Raw genomic sequence first — 14774 nt, 5'->3', positions numbered from 1 at the left:
CATCAGGCAGAAACGCCTCACCCTCGGCTTCAAGGCTCCCCATCACCTCGCCCCCTCATACCTCACTTCCCTCCTCTCCTTCTCCAGCCCAGCCCGCACCCTCCGCTCCTCTGCCGCTAATCTCCTCACCGTGCCTCGTTCTCGCCTGTCCCACCATCAACCCCCAGCCCACATCATCCCCTGGCCCGGAATGCCCTCCCTCTGCCCATCCGCCAAGCTAGCTCTCTTCCTCCCTTCAAGGCCCTGCTGAGAGCTCACCTCCTCCAGGAAGCCTTCCCACACTGAGCCCCCTCCTTCCTCTCCCCCTCCTCCCGCTCCCCATCTCCCCCGCATAACCTCCTTCCCCTCCCCACAGCACCTGTATATATGTATATATTTTTGTATGTATTTATTACTCTATTTTATTTGTATATATTTATTCTATTTATTTTATTTTGTTAATGTTTTGTTCTCTGTCTCCCCCTTTTAGACTGTGAGCCCACTGTTGGGTAGGGACCGTCTCTATGTTGCCAACTAGTACTTCCCAAGCGCTTAGTACAGTGCTCTGCACAGTAAGCGCTCAATACGATTGAATGAATGAAAGTAGCATTTAAAGGCTGGACGAAAGCAGGGCATTTAGGAAAATATGTTCCCTTGTCGGTACAAGAGAGAATCACCTCCGACAATGAAAATTTTGGAAGCTGTAATTTTTGGAGCTACTCAGGTAGATGAGTTTTAGTTCAATGGCTTCACAAAATGGAAGCTGCACAGAGGAACTGATTACAGTGCTAGCGACTTGCCTGGCATAATGTAAGTCTCTTGTCCCTGCCAGCAAGTTCCCCACTGGGGCACAGAGGGAAATGATCCAACAGGCAGTTAGGGAAAAGAAGTATGGCCAATTGGAAAGAGCAGTCACCCCAAAGTCAGAAGATCTGGGTTCTAATTCCAGCTCCTCCATTTATCTGCTGTGGGACCTTGAGCAAGTCACTCCACTTTTCTGGGCTTCAGTTCCTTTATCTGCAAGATGGGGATTCAATACCTGCTCTCCCTCCAACTAGCCCTTTGTGGGACAGAGACTGTGTCCAACCTGATAAATGTGTAGCTACCCCAGCGCTTAGACACATAGTAAGCACTTAAATACCATTAAAAAAAAGAAGGGATATAAATCGGTATGAAGTTCACATGTAGTCTTTGCCCATGTAAGCCGGCCTCCAGCAGAACTGGGACTATATCCCAGGTCTCCCCAATCCTAGAACAGTTCTCTTTCCACTGGACTGACAGAAGAGGTAGCAGGATATAATTATGGATAAATCAGATGATGCTCATGGACTATTCTGAGCTCCTCATCAACAAAAATGTCAAGGTGGGAGTGTGAAATCAAGTTAGATTATGTAGATGAGCAGAAAAACCTGGGCTGTGGGGAGATATGGAAAGTGTTCAAAGAAACTCGTGCTCCCACTCTCACTCACAGACCCACCAGGAGGTATAACTAGATACTCAGGGCAGAGAGAAGCAGCATCAGGAAGGAAGTACAGCAGCAGGAAAGTTCAACTATAGCAGCAACTGAACCTGTTATTGGGTCACTTACCTTCCTTACTATTCATTCAATCGAATTTACTGAGTGCTTACAGTATGCAGAGCACCGTACTATGCACTTAAGTACAAATTGGCAACATACTACTTACTACTGCTAAGCACCAAGGACATCAATGATTGAGGGGACGATGGAAAGTGGGAGACAAAGTATACAGTTCTGGCAGCTACCTTTGGCCAGGCAGAAGGTGGAAGACTGATGACTGACCTATAGTTTTCTCCTCCCTTCTCCACTACCAAAAAAGAAAAAAAAAAAAGCACAGAAGCAGCATGGCCTAGTGGAAAGAGTGAGAGTCTGGTAGTCAGGGGACCTGGGTTCTAATTCCAGCTCTGTCACTTGTCTGCTGTATGACCTTGGGCAAGTCACTTCGCTTTTCTGGGTCTTCTGACCTCATCTGTTTAGAAAGGGGATTGAGACTGTAAACCCCATAGGTCTGTGTACAAACTGATTATCTTGTATTTGCCCCAAAATTTAATACAGGGCTTAGCTATATTTTTTTTAAATGGAGGGAAACCCTCAAGATTATTTGCCAGGCTGGCTTCTCCAGATTGCAGGGTGGAGGCAAACTGGAGGGGATCACAGTAGCGTTTATTAGCATAATTGCCCTACTTTTCTTTTACCAAAACAAGACTGGTGTATTATGCTGGGAATTAAGACCAGCAAAAACAAACAAACAAAAAAGAAAACAATTAAAAAGAAGGGGGAGAAGAGGGTATCTTTATTCAATTGCACTCTCCCAAAGCTCTGCATATAATAGCCACTCAAACTACAATAACTTTCCCCCAATTCCTCTTTCTCCCAGGGTGCTCTCCTATTTCCAAGAAGAAACTCATTCCCCACTAGAAACATCATTAGTTCATTATTACCCGACTTCCCTCCCCCTCCCATAGTTACCCCAGCAACAGAAACAGAAATCTTTTATTTCTGCCTCAAAATTTGGAGGCAGGGAGAGAAATATGCAGTAGAGAAAATTATCAGAGTAAATACAGCACACTACAGGTATGCTACGTGCATCAGTTTCCTGCCTCATCCCTTCTAGCGTGGCTCAATGGAAAGAGCCCGGGCTTTGGAGTCAGAGGTCATGGGTTCAAATCCCAGCTCCGCCACTTGTCAGCTGTGTGACTGTGGGCAAGTCACTTCACTTCTCTGGGCCTCAGTTCCCTCATCTGTAAAATGGGGATGAAGACTGTGAGCCCCCCCATGGGACAATCTGATCACCTTGTATCTTCCCCAGCACTTAGAACAGTGCTTTGCACATAGTAAGCGTGCTTAATAAATGCCATTATTATTATTATTATTCTAGCCAGTGACCTTCTGGGGAACAGTACCATGCAGCCCCTTTGGTTCAGTAGGGTTGCCAAAGCCTCTTCCCTCTACCTTCCTTTCCAAGGTCCTATGGAACAGGAATCCCTAAAGCAACTTTGGGCTTGGTGCTATGCACTGGACTCAAACACTGATGCAATCACAACACTACTAGTGGTATTTGTTGAGTGCTTACTCTGTGCCAAGCACTGTACTAAGCGTTGGGGTGGGTACAATATATGCAGATAGGGCACAGTCCCTGTTCAACTGTGAGAGCCCCACGTTGAAGTAACATCCATAGCTAAAGCTACAATCAATCATATTTATTGAGCATTTGCTGTGTGCAGATCACTGTACTAACTGTTCGGGAGAGTACAATATAACAGAGTTGGTAGACACATTCCCTATCCACCATGAGCTTTGTTATGCATTTCAGTCCCTCCAAGCACACCTCCAGGACTTCAAGCAAATGATACATTACTGCCCCAACTATGTTCTGATTATCTTGCATCTTCTCTAATGCTTAGCACATAAGTGCTTAATAAATGCTATATAATTAAAAACTGTCACGTAATTCCTTGATGCAAATGTATTTTAACTTCTTCCCAGGCCTCCTATATCCATTCAGAATTTAATCTTCCAAATTTTCTATGTCATGTCGAGGTGGCTGTAATTAAATAATAATAATAATGGCATTTGTTAAGCGCTTACTATGTGCAAAGCACTGTTCTAAGCGCTGGGGAGGATACAAGGTGAACAGGTTTTCCCATGTGGGGCTCACAGTCATCATCCCCATTTTACAGATGAGGTAACAGGCACAGAGAGGTGAAGTGACTCGCCCAAAGTCACACGGCTGGCAAGCGGCAGAGCCTGGATTTGAACCCATCAACTCTGACTCCCAAGTCCTTGCTCTTTCCACTGAGCCAGGCTGCTTCTCAAGAAAAATCCGCCCAAACACGGCCTTGAACCCTGGACCCTCATTAAAAGTCTGATGCTCTATGGATTTAGCTATCTGGGCTTAAAAGCTAGAAAGTAAAACTTTCCGAAAAATGTTTGAAGGGAAATCCTTGTCCTGTAATCCTTCCAGTCCAGCATTCTGTTAGGACTCAGTATTCAACAGCTTTCTCTCGCTTAGACGCTACCATGAATATAAGCAGCGGATGAAATTTATGTTAGACTCTTTCTCTTCTTCATGAACAGCTTTAGGCCTTCTCTTTCTCTCTCTCCCCCACACTCACACATGGCTGACTAGTGTGGGAGATTGATAATGCTTTGCTTCACTAATCCAAGAACTTCATTCTCCCTTCAGAAGGCTGTTGGGCTGCTTCCTGGAATTCTAGCTCAGCTTCAGGACAGCACCTCCACTGAATTTTTAAAATACTATTAAGGGCTAACTGATTAAAATTGAACCAGTTGGCTATGGAGGATTTACAAAAGCTGAAAGTAATTTAGTTGCTTAGGGGTTGTTTGTTAATCAGGACTGCATAATTTAGTAAATAGAAGAAGTCTGTAAAGTGTACTTGACTCCGGTTGAATTATTGAGGTATACAGCAGGTCTTAAGTCAGGGTCTTAAACACTTTTTTTTTTTTCTTTTATGAGGGGGATGTGAGAGTTAGAGGCTAGGTGAGAAAAGCTCCTTGTGGACAGGGAACAGGTCTACAAATTCTGTTATAATATACTCAACATAACTGATCGATATTCTAAGTGCTTACTTAGTATAGTGTTCTGCACACAATATGTACTCAATACATACCACTGATTGACTGAAGAGAAATGGGTAAATTGAGGGAGAGCAATAACTAAAAAAACGAAAAAACCCAAGATTACAAAATTTTAAAAAGGTAGTATCACATGTAGTAAAGGTTCATATCATCTCTTCATTAAACTGAAATGCCTTGCCTTTAATTTAACTATAATATATTCAGCTATAAAAAATAGAAACAAAGAAAATTCATTATACAGATACACTAATCTACATGTCAGATTTAAAAGGAAAAATACATTTCCACAGAAGAAAATGTGAATATGGAAAAACAGATGCTTTCACCACAAAAAAAAAAAGGTCTGAGAACTTGTCTCAACAGGATGGTAGAGCAATTTCCTTTCAAAACTGCTCAAAGTATACAGCTTTCTGAGAATTCAATACTATTGTAAAAAGAAATGACTTCTCTGAAGTAGAAGTCATACAAAGGCTCTCCGCACTAGGTGACAATAACTAATCTAGAAATGTCTAGGCTCACCAGCCCAAATTGCCGGTTACCCTGATTTGCAGAATTAGATTAGTTTGGTAGGGAAAACTTTGGCTGAAGAAAACCAAGTCTCGTGGTCCGGATGAAAACAGTAGATTATATGGGAGACCCTCCTTTGCAAATATAATCTGATTTAAACAGTGATGATAAAAAGGTGAAGGTTTGTGGCTCATTGGAAAGAGCCCAAGCTTTGGAGTCAGAGGTCATGTGTTCAAATCCCAGCTCCACCAACTGTCAGCTGTGTGACTTTGAGCAAGTCACTTCACTTCTCTGTGCCTCAGTTACTTCATCTGTAAAATGGGACCAAGGTTGTGAGCCGCCCGTGACAAAACCTGATCACCTTGTATCCTCCCCAGTGCTTAGAACAGTGCTTAGCACATAGTAAGTGCTTAATAAATGCCATCATTAATTAATTTTAGTTTTTCTGATGTCCAAAACAATAATGGAGACAAAAAAAATTCCTTCAACAATGAATTTCAACTGCATTTCATATTTTCCCCTTTATATTTACAGTCATTGTCTTCAAGGGTGTTATTAAGCCACCCATCTTTTTTTAATGGTATTTGTTAAGCACTTCCGTGCCAGGCATTGTTTTAAGTGCTAGGGTACACACAAGCTAATCAGGTTGGACAAAGTCCCTGTCCCACAAGGGGCTCCCAGTATTAATCCCCATTTTACAGATGAGGTAACTAAGGGCCAGAAAAATTAAGTGACTTGCCCAAGGACACACAGCAGACAAGTAGCAGAGCCAGGATTAGAATCCAGGCCCGTGCTCTCTCCAATAAACCCCACTCCTTTCTAACAGTTTCCAACAGGTTACGGCATCATGTCAAATACATAAAACCGACCTTGGAACTTGGTATTTTCTCCTCATTTTCACTAAAGGCTCAACCACCACTACACTTTAACTTATTTTCAAAGAGTTAATATGATTGCTGTAAAAACTCTCATACAATTGGGTACAATACTTCCAAGGCTTCTTAATTCACTAAAGGTACAGTTGATTTCTCAGTCTGGTACAAACTGATTGAAAAAAAAAAAAAAAACGTTTCTTTCAGAGTGACACTTCCTAATGCAAGAACCATGCAGATGTTTTCTCTCTCTCTCCCTCTCTCCCCATCTCTCAATCACAGAACAGTAAAATCTAAAACTTTCAGAAGAAAGGAGGCTGTCTTGGACAGTGTGAATTACTGATGTCGTAAGTGATCAGTCAGTGGTATTTATTGACCACTACTATGTGCAGAGCACTGTACTCAGTGCTTGGGAAAGGAAAATACAATAGAGTTTTTAAATGCAATTTAAGATTTTGTGGGTACATATCTTCTAAAGATGTATAGGTTCGTGTGTCCACAAGGTTAATTTAAAATGATAAATCAGGAGGTCAAGCTAGCTCTTCAAATCTTTCTGAAGGACATCTAAGGGCAGGTGCAGGAACTGCTAAAAAAAAACAAAAAAACCCAGCTCCAAGATGCATATTCTTGCTGCTTCACGGCAGAAGTTGTTTATTCAATTATAAACCGCTAAGTGCATATTACCAACTAGCCATGAAACACCCTTAATGGCGAATCTCATGGTTTGCTGGATATATTCACTTACATTTGCTTTAAATATAAGACTAACAAGTCAGAGTTGTAGAGCTGGAAGCCACCCAAGAAAGAGGTGAACACTACCAGCCCTTCGCCTCCGGGTAGGTGAAAGCTCATGAAAGGGTAATGCCAGGCTTTGCCTGCCTGAAGGGTGATAGCAAGGACAGGGCGAGTCTTTAAACACACTTCTAGGCAAGGGTGCTAGTTCAGTGGGAATACTGATGGCAATTGCCAAAACAACTTACGGACTCGGGCTCTCAATATCACTCATCTGAGGCCTCTGACATGACCTAAGATTTTTCCAATCAAGGCTGAAGACATCCCAGATGGATGCTTCATTGTCTGTTAATTCTTTGAGGCTAACATCTCCCTTTCTGTCCCACTCTCAAAACAAAAACTTTGTACCCAAACTTCTTCCCTTACAAATTTTTGCCCGCCATAGTCTTCTATGCTCTTGGAACTCCCAAGTTGTTGACATTTATTGAGCTTCCACTGTGTTCTGATCACCTCCCTCAGTAACAGTGGTAGTGGAACTCTTGCTGTATGGAACAGGTCCAATTATTCTGAAATATCTCACTGGGGGATTTGTTCATCTGTTCCGACTTTGGCTTTTATGACTTCCATTGACTACTGGTTGTGACAAACAGACTGGGAGCGTGGAAGTGGGCTGAGTGGTGGGTAACTTCATGTTGCCAGAGGAGCAGTATGTTATCCGCCAAGTCCCTCAAAAGAAGCCACTCAAAGCTCTGTGCTCAAACTGCAGGATAACATACGAAACAGACATCTGTACGAACTGCCTAGAAAGCAAATGAGGAATTTGTGATTTGATTTTTTAATGGCATTTGTTAAGTGTTTACTATGTGACAGACACTGTAAAAAGCACTGAGGTACATGCAAGCTAATCAGGTTGGACACAAACCATGTCCCATGTGGGGCTCACAAGTCTTAATCCCCATTTTAAAGAAGAGGGAACTGAGGAGCAGAGAAGTGAAGTGATCTGCCTAAGGTCACACAGCAGGTAAGTGGCGGAGCCAGTCCAGTTCCTCTGACTCTCGGGCCTGTGATCTTTCCACTTGGCCCCGTGATCCATACTTACGACAATTATGCAATGGAATCTATATGAAATGGAGTGTCTGCCAAAGTCAGAACCCTTGGACATCCCATCTGTTTTTCCTTTAAAGAATGCTTTTCTTAAAATAAGCAGACATAAATGCAATTTCTCCTTTCTGCAGGTGGTAATCCTGGGGAAGCATTCGAGAGGTTATCACTACATGCTTGCTAACCTGGTAAGAGCTTTTCCATCACTACAAGGAACATAAGTTTCTTGGGGTAATACATTCTATTTAGGTCACGTCAGCTTTAATCATCCAGGGAGGAAGTGCATGAAGTAGCAAATAGCAACTGTGTTCCTGCAATTGTGAGAAATGGCTTCAGTAAATACCAGATCCTGCGTGTAACAGCTATTTGTACTCAATTACAAATAGCTTCTTCTTAGGAAGCTCATTATTGACTAATTTAAAAAATAATAATTGAGTAATATGCTTATTCATTCATATTTTGACTACAACTGGGATTGTCTCTATCAGATTTGAAGTTTAATGCCCCAACAAAAATAATTGCGTAGTACTGGATTGGTTACACAAATAGCACAAAGTTCTGTTTGGTTTTTTTTTTAAATTGCATTCCAACCTATTAGCACAGCAGGTCTTCAAAACTCTTATGGGGCCTCACTGAGCAATGACTCAGCACGGAACAACAGTTTCCTGCACACACAGCTAATTCTGGTAGACTGAAACTTTGGTCTCTACCATCATATAGAACAAGATAATAATCCCCAAGATGTAAGGAACAGCCTGCCATTGAGGCTACTAGGAGGTCTCTGAGGCCACTGGACAAATCAACTACACGCTAGGTATGGAACAGTATAGCCCAGTTCTGAATCAGGCAGAGGACAGCTTCTGGGTCTTAAAGAGGCCAGTGGGCTCCACGGATTTAAACCAATTTAAAGCATCACAACTCATCTGTTTGTTGACACTGTTCTGGGACAAACCAGAAATAAGGGTGTGAGCGGCTGCTACCCACTGGGGAAGGGGTAGCCTTTCTATCGGAATGGCAATGGTCTTGAAGACTGTGAGCCCACTATTAGGTAGGGACCGTCTCTATATGTTGCCAACTTGTACTTCCCAAGCGCTTGGTACAGTGCTCTGCACACAGTAAGTGCTCAATAAATACGATTGATTTAAGCTTTTCGTTTACCATTTTGGCTAGTTCTGCACTACCCAAGTGAAGTGGAGAATCGGGCAAATATTTGGTGAATTAGGGTATTTAAGGGCTTAACAGGTATCTTTGCAGGGGTTGGATATAGTCCCTGTCCCATTTAGGGCTTACAGTCTCAATCCCCATTTTGCAGATAAGGTAACTGAGGCACAGAGAAGTAAAGTGACTTGTCCAAGGTTACATAGAAGACAAGTGGTAGCCCAAGACCTTTTAGCTCCCAGACCTGTACTCTATCCACTAGTCATGCTACTTCTCTAGATGGCAAATGGCAGTAGGCCTCTGTTACAGCTTTCCAACGGCAGCAGGACAGGTAAAGATATGCCTGCTTGCCCCCATCCAACCTCCCCTTCTGCCCCCCTGCCCCCCCAAACACACACACTTCTCCTCCTGAATCCCTAGCTAGCTCATTTGCCAAGGCCACCTCTGCTGCTCCCCTTGGGAACGCCAGCCCGTGGCCACCCCACCTAAAAAGAGGAATCTGTGATTTTAGCTCACATTTGGAAGAAATTCTTCTTTGCCTTAAAACCGAAGTACAAGTTTAAGTTCTCAATTCTTTCTGGAGATTTTTGAGTCCCAACTTTTACAGGAGTGCACAGAGTGTCTCAGCCCCACAGGGTAAAAGAGAATCAATTCCTCGGGGATAGGTTCATCTCTAATATTGCAAACACTGGTTGAGCACCCAGGATTGTACTAGGTTCCCTCAGAGTCAAAAGTAGGATGATATGGGGACTTTTAAGTTCCAAAAGGAGAGAATGAAGTTGATGGTGCAGTCTTAATTGATGTGAAAAGCCACAATAAGGGAAATGCATAATTACTTGAGTTAAAAAAAACAAAAACCCAATTTGTCTTTCTCCAAATTATCTATCTTTTCCCAACCTTATACTAAAGCCTCCTGGTGTGACCAATCTTTGCCCTCAAGTCTAGTCCTGCTTGAGACAGGCTTGTTTCTGCCATGTGGGGATTGATACGCCTTCCAAATTTCCAGATTTTCTGAGGAGATGGGAATAATAATAATAATGGTATTTGTTAAGTGCTTGCTATGTGCCAGGGACTGTGTGTGTGTGTGTGTGTGTGCGCACACGCGCGCATGTGTGTGTGTGTGCGCGCACGCGTGGGGGGGGGAGGTTCTTGAGAGGTGAGATATGTGCCCAAGTAGCTCTTTCAAACCCTAGTAACTTTTTAATACCAAACAAGAGCAAGATTCAAGATTCAAGTCACATATAACTTCCCTCAATTTCACCAATAAAACCACAAGCCCTTTCTTCATTGTCCAACTTCACTTACTACTCACTGGACCATGACCTTAACATTCTTCATACGGACACCATGAAAAGATGCTCTGAATCCAGGCAGTATGGACTGCTCACAGTGCTTCTTACACAGAACATCATCTCAAGATCCTGATGCGAACAGCAGATCGAGCACTTCTGACTTGCGGCTTTTAAAGCCCTAGCAGAAACAGGGCTGCCTATCAACCGACACAAGGAGATGTGCAGCCTGCATTCCTGCAAGATGGACGTGAAGGTAAGACCCTCCCAAACAACCCCAATTTGTGCTACTGCCTTTGAATGGTGTGTGTGTGTGTATTACTGACTATTGGCTTTTTCCTGTGTCCCCTTCTCTAGGGTAATACCATAATCTGGTCTCTGCTCCTGGAGATGCCTCAAACTAAGAAAGTTAGTGGTGCAGAGATTCCATCAGGAGAGGGTCATTTATATCCTGGGGTAGGTACTAAGAACCAGGATCACCTAGATGTTTCGTGCTCAGGTATGGAGTATGATCTTATTTCTTTCGATAACTCCAAAAGGCAACAAGCGCATTCTGATCTGCATGGGTGCCTTCTTCCCTCCACTTCATGTACCGGCATTCTGAGATACAAGGGCTTCAGCTGATTCAGAGTTCTGGACATCTTTCCTTCCAAATATCCACTCATCATCATCTCTCAGGATAGGAATCAAATGTATTTACTGAGTGCTGTGTGCAGAGCACTGTACTAAGCATTTAGGAGAAGCCTTCAAAGGCAGGGGGCACAATCAAGTTCATGGAGCGGACTGTCAAGACATTCATCAGCCTTGCATAGACACACATCTCTAAATTGAGATGGGGCCATCTTTAGTGATATTTCTCTTGTTAATGATTCCCTTGCTTCAGGTCTTGTTCCCTGGGCTCCCCCACTTCCCTTCTTCCTTCCTCTGTTCCTCCAGTTTCAATCTTACAAATTAAAATAGATACTTTAAATGTGTATTGTTATTATTTCAAACTCATATTGTCTATGGACCAACAGCTACCTGAGCTTGGGAGCATCACTGAGAGATGAATGAGGATAGAACACAGACCAGACTGAGTAAGAACAGTGGAGATTTAGACCAATAGGTGGGTCATGGTCTCCATGAGGAATACTACAATAATAATAATAATGATGATGGTATTTGTTAAGCGCTTACTATGTACCAGGCACTGTTCTTAGCGCTGGCGTAGATACAACATAATCAGGTTGGGCACAGTTCCTGTCCCACATTGGGCTCAGTCTTAATCCCCATTTTACAGATGAGGGAACCAAGGCACAGAGAAGTGACTTGCTCAAGGTCACAGCAGGCAAGTGGCAGAGCTGGGACTAGAACTCATGAACTTCTCCCAGACTCGTGCTCTACCCATTAGGCATACTGCTTTTCTAATAATTCTCCATAAATGCCTCTCACAATAAGCCCAAGAATGCTGGTAGACTTATTCCTCACCTCAGCACACATAACCCTGAATTCCACATCTTTCCAGAATTAAAATAGGGTTCCAGAGCACAGTGTCGCAGGAAATTGATCCAAGACTGCAGTACATTTGGAAAGATGGAGAGACACTTGTACCCTCAGCTGGCCAATTTTGAAATGAGAACAAAAATACCTCCAATCACATGAAATTTCTACTCCCATTTCATTTCTTGGGGTTTATGGCCTGAAAGCAAGTGACTGAGAAGTATCACCTCTTACCCAATGACTTGCAATCTGAATCAAGGGAACTCAAGTTTTCCCCCAAACACTCAAAGACAGCATGGAGACACTATATCCCAGAAGTGTTTCTCCCGGTAAAGTGAGCTCGGTTCCCGCTTTCAAACACCACAAACACCCAGAGCACCACACAGCATGTGGGAAATCACACTCAGCCTTGACTCACCATCCTGAAGCACCAACTTCCCATGCCTGGCTCTTCTTCCCTTGTTTTTCCATGCAGTATAGATTTTACTGGTCATAGTTAGCTGATGCTGTAGTCTTAGTCAAGTCTTGTGTTCTAAACTAGTCACTATGAGAAACAGTATCACTCAGCTTATACTTTGGTCTGTCCCATGCCTGCCTTCTAAGAGCTCAAAATGATCTCATCTCACCTATACGAAATCAATCCACGGTATTTACTGAGAGCTTACTGCGTGCAGAGCACTGTACCAAGTGCTTGGGAGCAGAAAGACTTGGTAGATGCCCATAAGTAGTTTATGGTCCAGAAGAGGAGACTGACATTAAAGTTATGGTTAAGTCCATAACTGCTGTGGCATTAAGAGTTGGGTGAATAAAAAGTGCTTTAAGGGTACAGATCCAAGTGCATATGTGATGCAGAAGGGAGAGGGAGAAGGGACAAACAGGGCTCAGCTGGTGAATAAAAAGTGCTTTAAGGGTACAGATCCAAGTGCATATGTGACACAGAAGGGAGAGGGAGAAGGGACAAAGAGGGCTCAGTTGGGGAAGGCCTCCTAGAGGAGATGTGATTGTAATAAGGCTTTGAAGGTGGGGACAGTGAAGTTCTGTCACACATGATCTCCCACTTAGCAACCTATCCCCTAAACAAAAAAAACCCTGCTTCCAACCGATTATTCATAAGCAGTATTCACTATGCATGCAGATATGGGTTTGTACATATCTATTTTAGAGGTAGCTATGTCTGTACACTCCCACACACAAATCAAAGCTTTTTTTTCCTCCCCTTGCAGGAATGTATGAGAATAGAGGGTTTTTGGTGTTATGTTTGTTAAGCACTTACTATGTGCCAGGCACTGTACTAAGTGCCAGGGTAGATACAAATTAATCAGGCAGGACACAGCCCCTGTCCCACATGGGGCTCGTAGTCTTAATCCCCATTTTATAGATGAGGTAACAAGTACAGAGAAGAGAAGAGAGTTACCCAGAATCACACAGCAGACAAGTGATAGAGGTAGGATGGAATCCAAATCCTGACTCCCATGCCTGTGCTCTCTTTGCTAGACCACATTGCTTCCCATTTTTCTTCTTTCTCACAGAGTTCTGATTTCTTCATTAATGGGAAAGCAAGACACCAGATGCAGTACGTCCCCAATATTAAATAACAACTGTGGCTGCAGACACCCAGACTAAGAAAAGATAAATGGAAGAAAGGTGATTTTTCTTAACCAAAAGGAAAAAAAAAAAAAAACCTCCGCCCCTAACAGCTATTCAAAGCCCTAACTCCACTCTCTGGGGTCAACATTACTAAGGGATCATAACACACATCTTAAGGGTGAGGGCCAAGAGACTCAGACCAAGTACTGGGACCCTTTTTGATATCATCAAATGTCATGAGTTGTTTCCAATTCATGGCGACTTTATGGATACATTTTTGCTAGTGCATTTTTATTTTCAGATTTACACTGCACTTGTATAAAATGAGCCCAACTACCTTAACCAACAGCAATGCAGGAAGTCAGTTTAGTTTTGATCTTATATCTTCTGGTCATTGGTCTTTCTGTGCTCTGTAAGATTAGGATTACTTATTCTGCTGCTTCCAGGAAAAAAAAAAAAAGTCAAAGAAAGTAACCAACTCAAATCCTGACTACAACCAGTGAAATTTGAGGAGTACAACTGACTTCAGACATTTGATAGATCCACTTGCAGAACAAAGGAATCACTGGATAATCTTTTCTGATTATTAAAATTCATAAGAATAGATTCAACTTGTCAAGGGGCATTTTGAACCCTGATGATGATAACATTTGTTAAGCAGTTACTATGAGTTAAGCACTGGGGTAGATATAAAATGATCAGGTAAGACATGGTCCCTGTCCCTTGGGGCTCAAAGGGGAGGGAAAAGGGTTACTGAATCCCCATTTACAGTTGATGAAACTGAGGCACAGAGATGTTTAGTGACTTGCCCAAAGTCATAAAGCATGTTAGTGTACAATCAGAATTAGAACTCAGGCCCACACTCTTTCCACTAGGTGACCATGGGTTTTCATTGAACAGTTCATCCAACAGCAAAATAATGGAACATACCACAATCTAGATAGCTTTTTCCCTTTCTTATGGTTCAGAGGTGGGTAGAGTTGAGCCGTGGAACCACCTGCTAATCAGGAGATGGTGATCTCATTGGCAGAATGAAAATAAGGCACAAAACCAAAATAAATACTATAATACAAATCTAACAAAAGACCTAAAGTTTTAAGAAGCCTACCAGCCTTAGTGCCACTTTTCTCTTTGGTTAATCAGACTCGTGTTTGACTTCTGAGTTTTGGGGTTTTCTTTTTCCTAAAAGAGCATGTCCACACTCCCTTAACCTAGTGGCAGAAAGTGGAGGCTATGGATGGATTATTAGAAGGAAGGGGTATTGGTGGAGACGGAGAAGGTGAGTGAAGATATGGGGACATTAGAGGGTTTACCCAAACCACTTTGCCTATAATTTGTGAGGCTCCGTTGGACTGGTTATTGCTCCCAAGTCATCTGTTAATAATGGCATTTATTAAGTGCTTACTATGTGCAAAGCACTGTTCTCAGCGCTGGGGAGGTTACAAGGTGATC

General features: G+C 42.7%; 1 protein-coding gene across 1 annotated transcript in view; it reads left to right on the top strand.

The window, feature by feature from the left end:
• The first annotated feature begins 664 nt into the window (after window positions 1-664).
• Window positions 665-14774, top strand: part of GRIA3 (glutamate ionotropic receptor AMPA type subunit 3) — a 115146-nt gene continuing 101036 nt past the window's right edge. Inside the window, exons 1-2 of the mRNA XM_038747703.1 lie at window positions 665-703; window positions 7944-7997. Coding sequence (XP_038603631.1) covers window positions 665-703; window positions 7944-7997 — 93 coding nt within the window. The remainder of the gene's footprint in view (window positions 704-7943; window positions 7998-14774) is intronic.

Source organism: Tachyglossus aculeatus, chromosome 6 (genome assembly GCF_015852505.1).
Source record: "Tachyglossus aculeatus isolate mTacAcu1 chromosome 6, mTacAcu1.pri, whole genome shotgun sequence".
Classification (NCBI taxonomy): Eukaryota; Metazoa; Chordata; class Mammalia; order Monotremata; family Tachyglossidae; genus Tachyglossus; species Tachyglossus aculeatus.
This window is presented reverse-complemented; position numbering and strand designations above follow the sequence as displayed.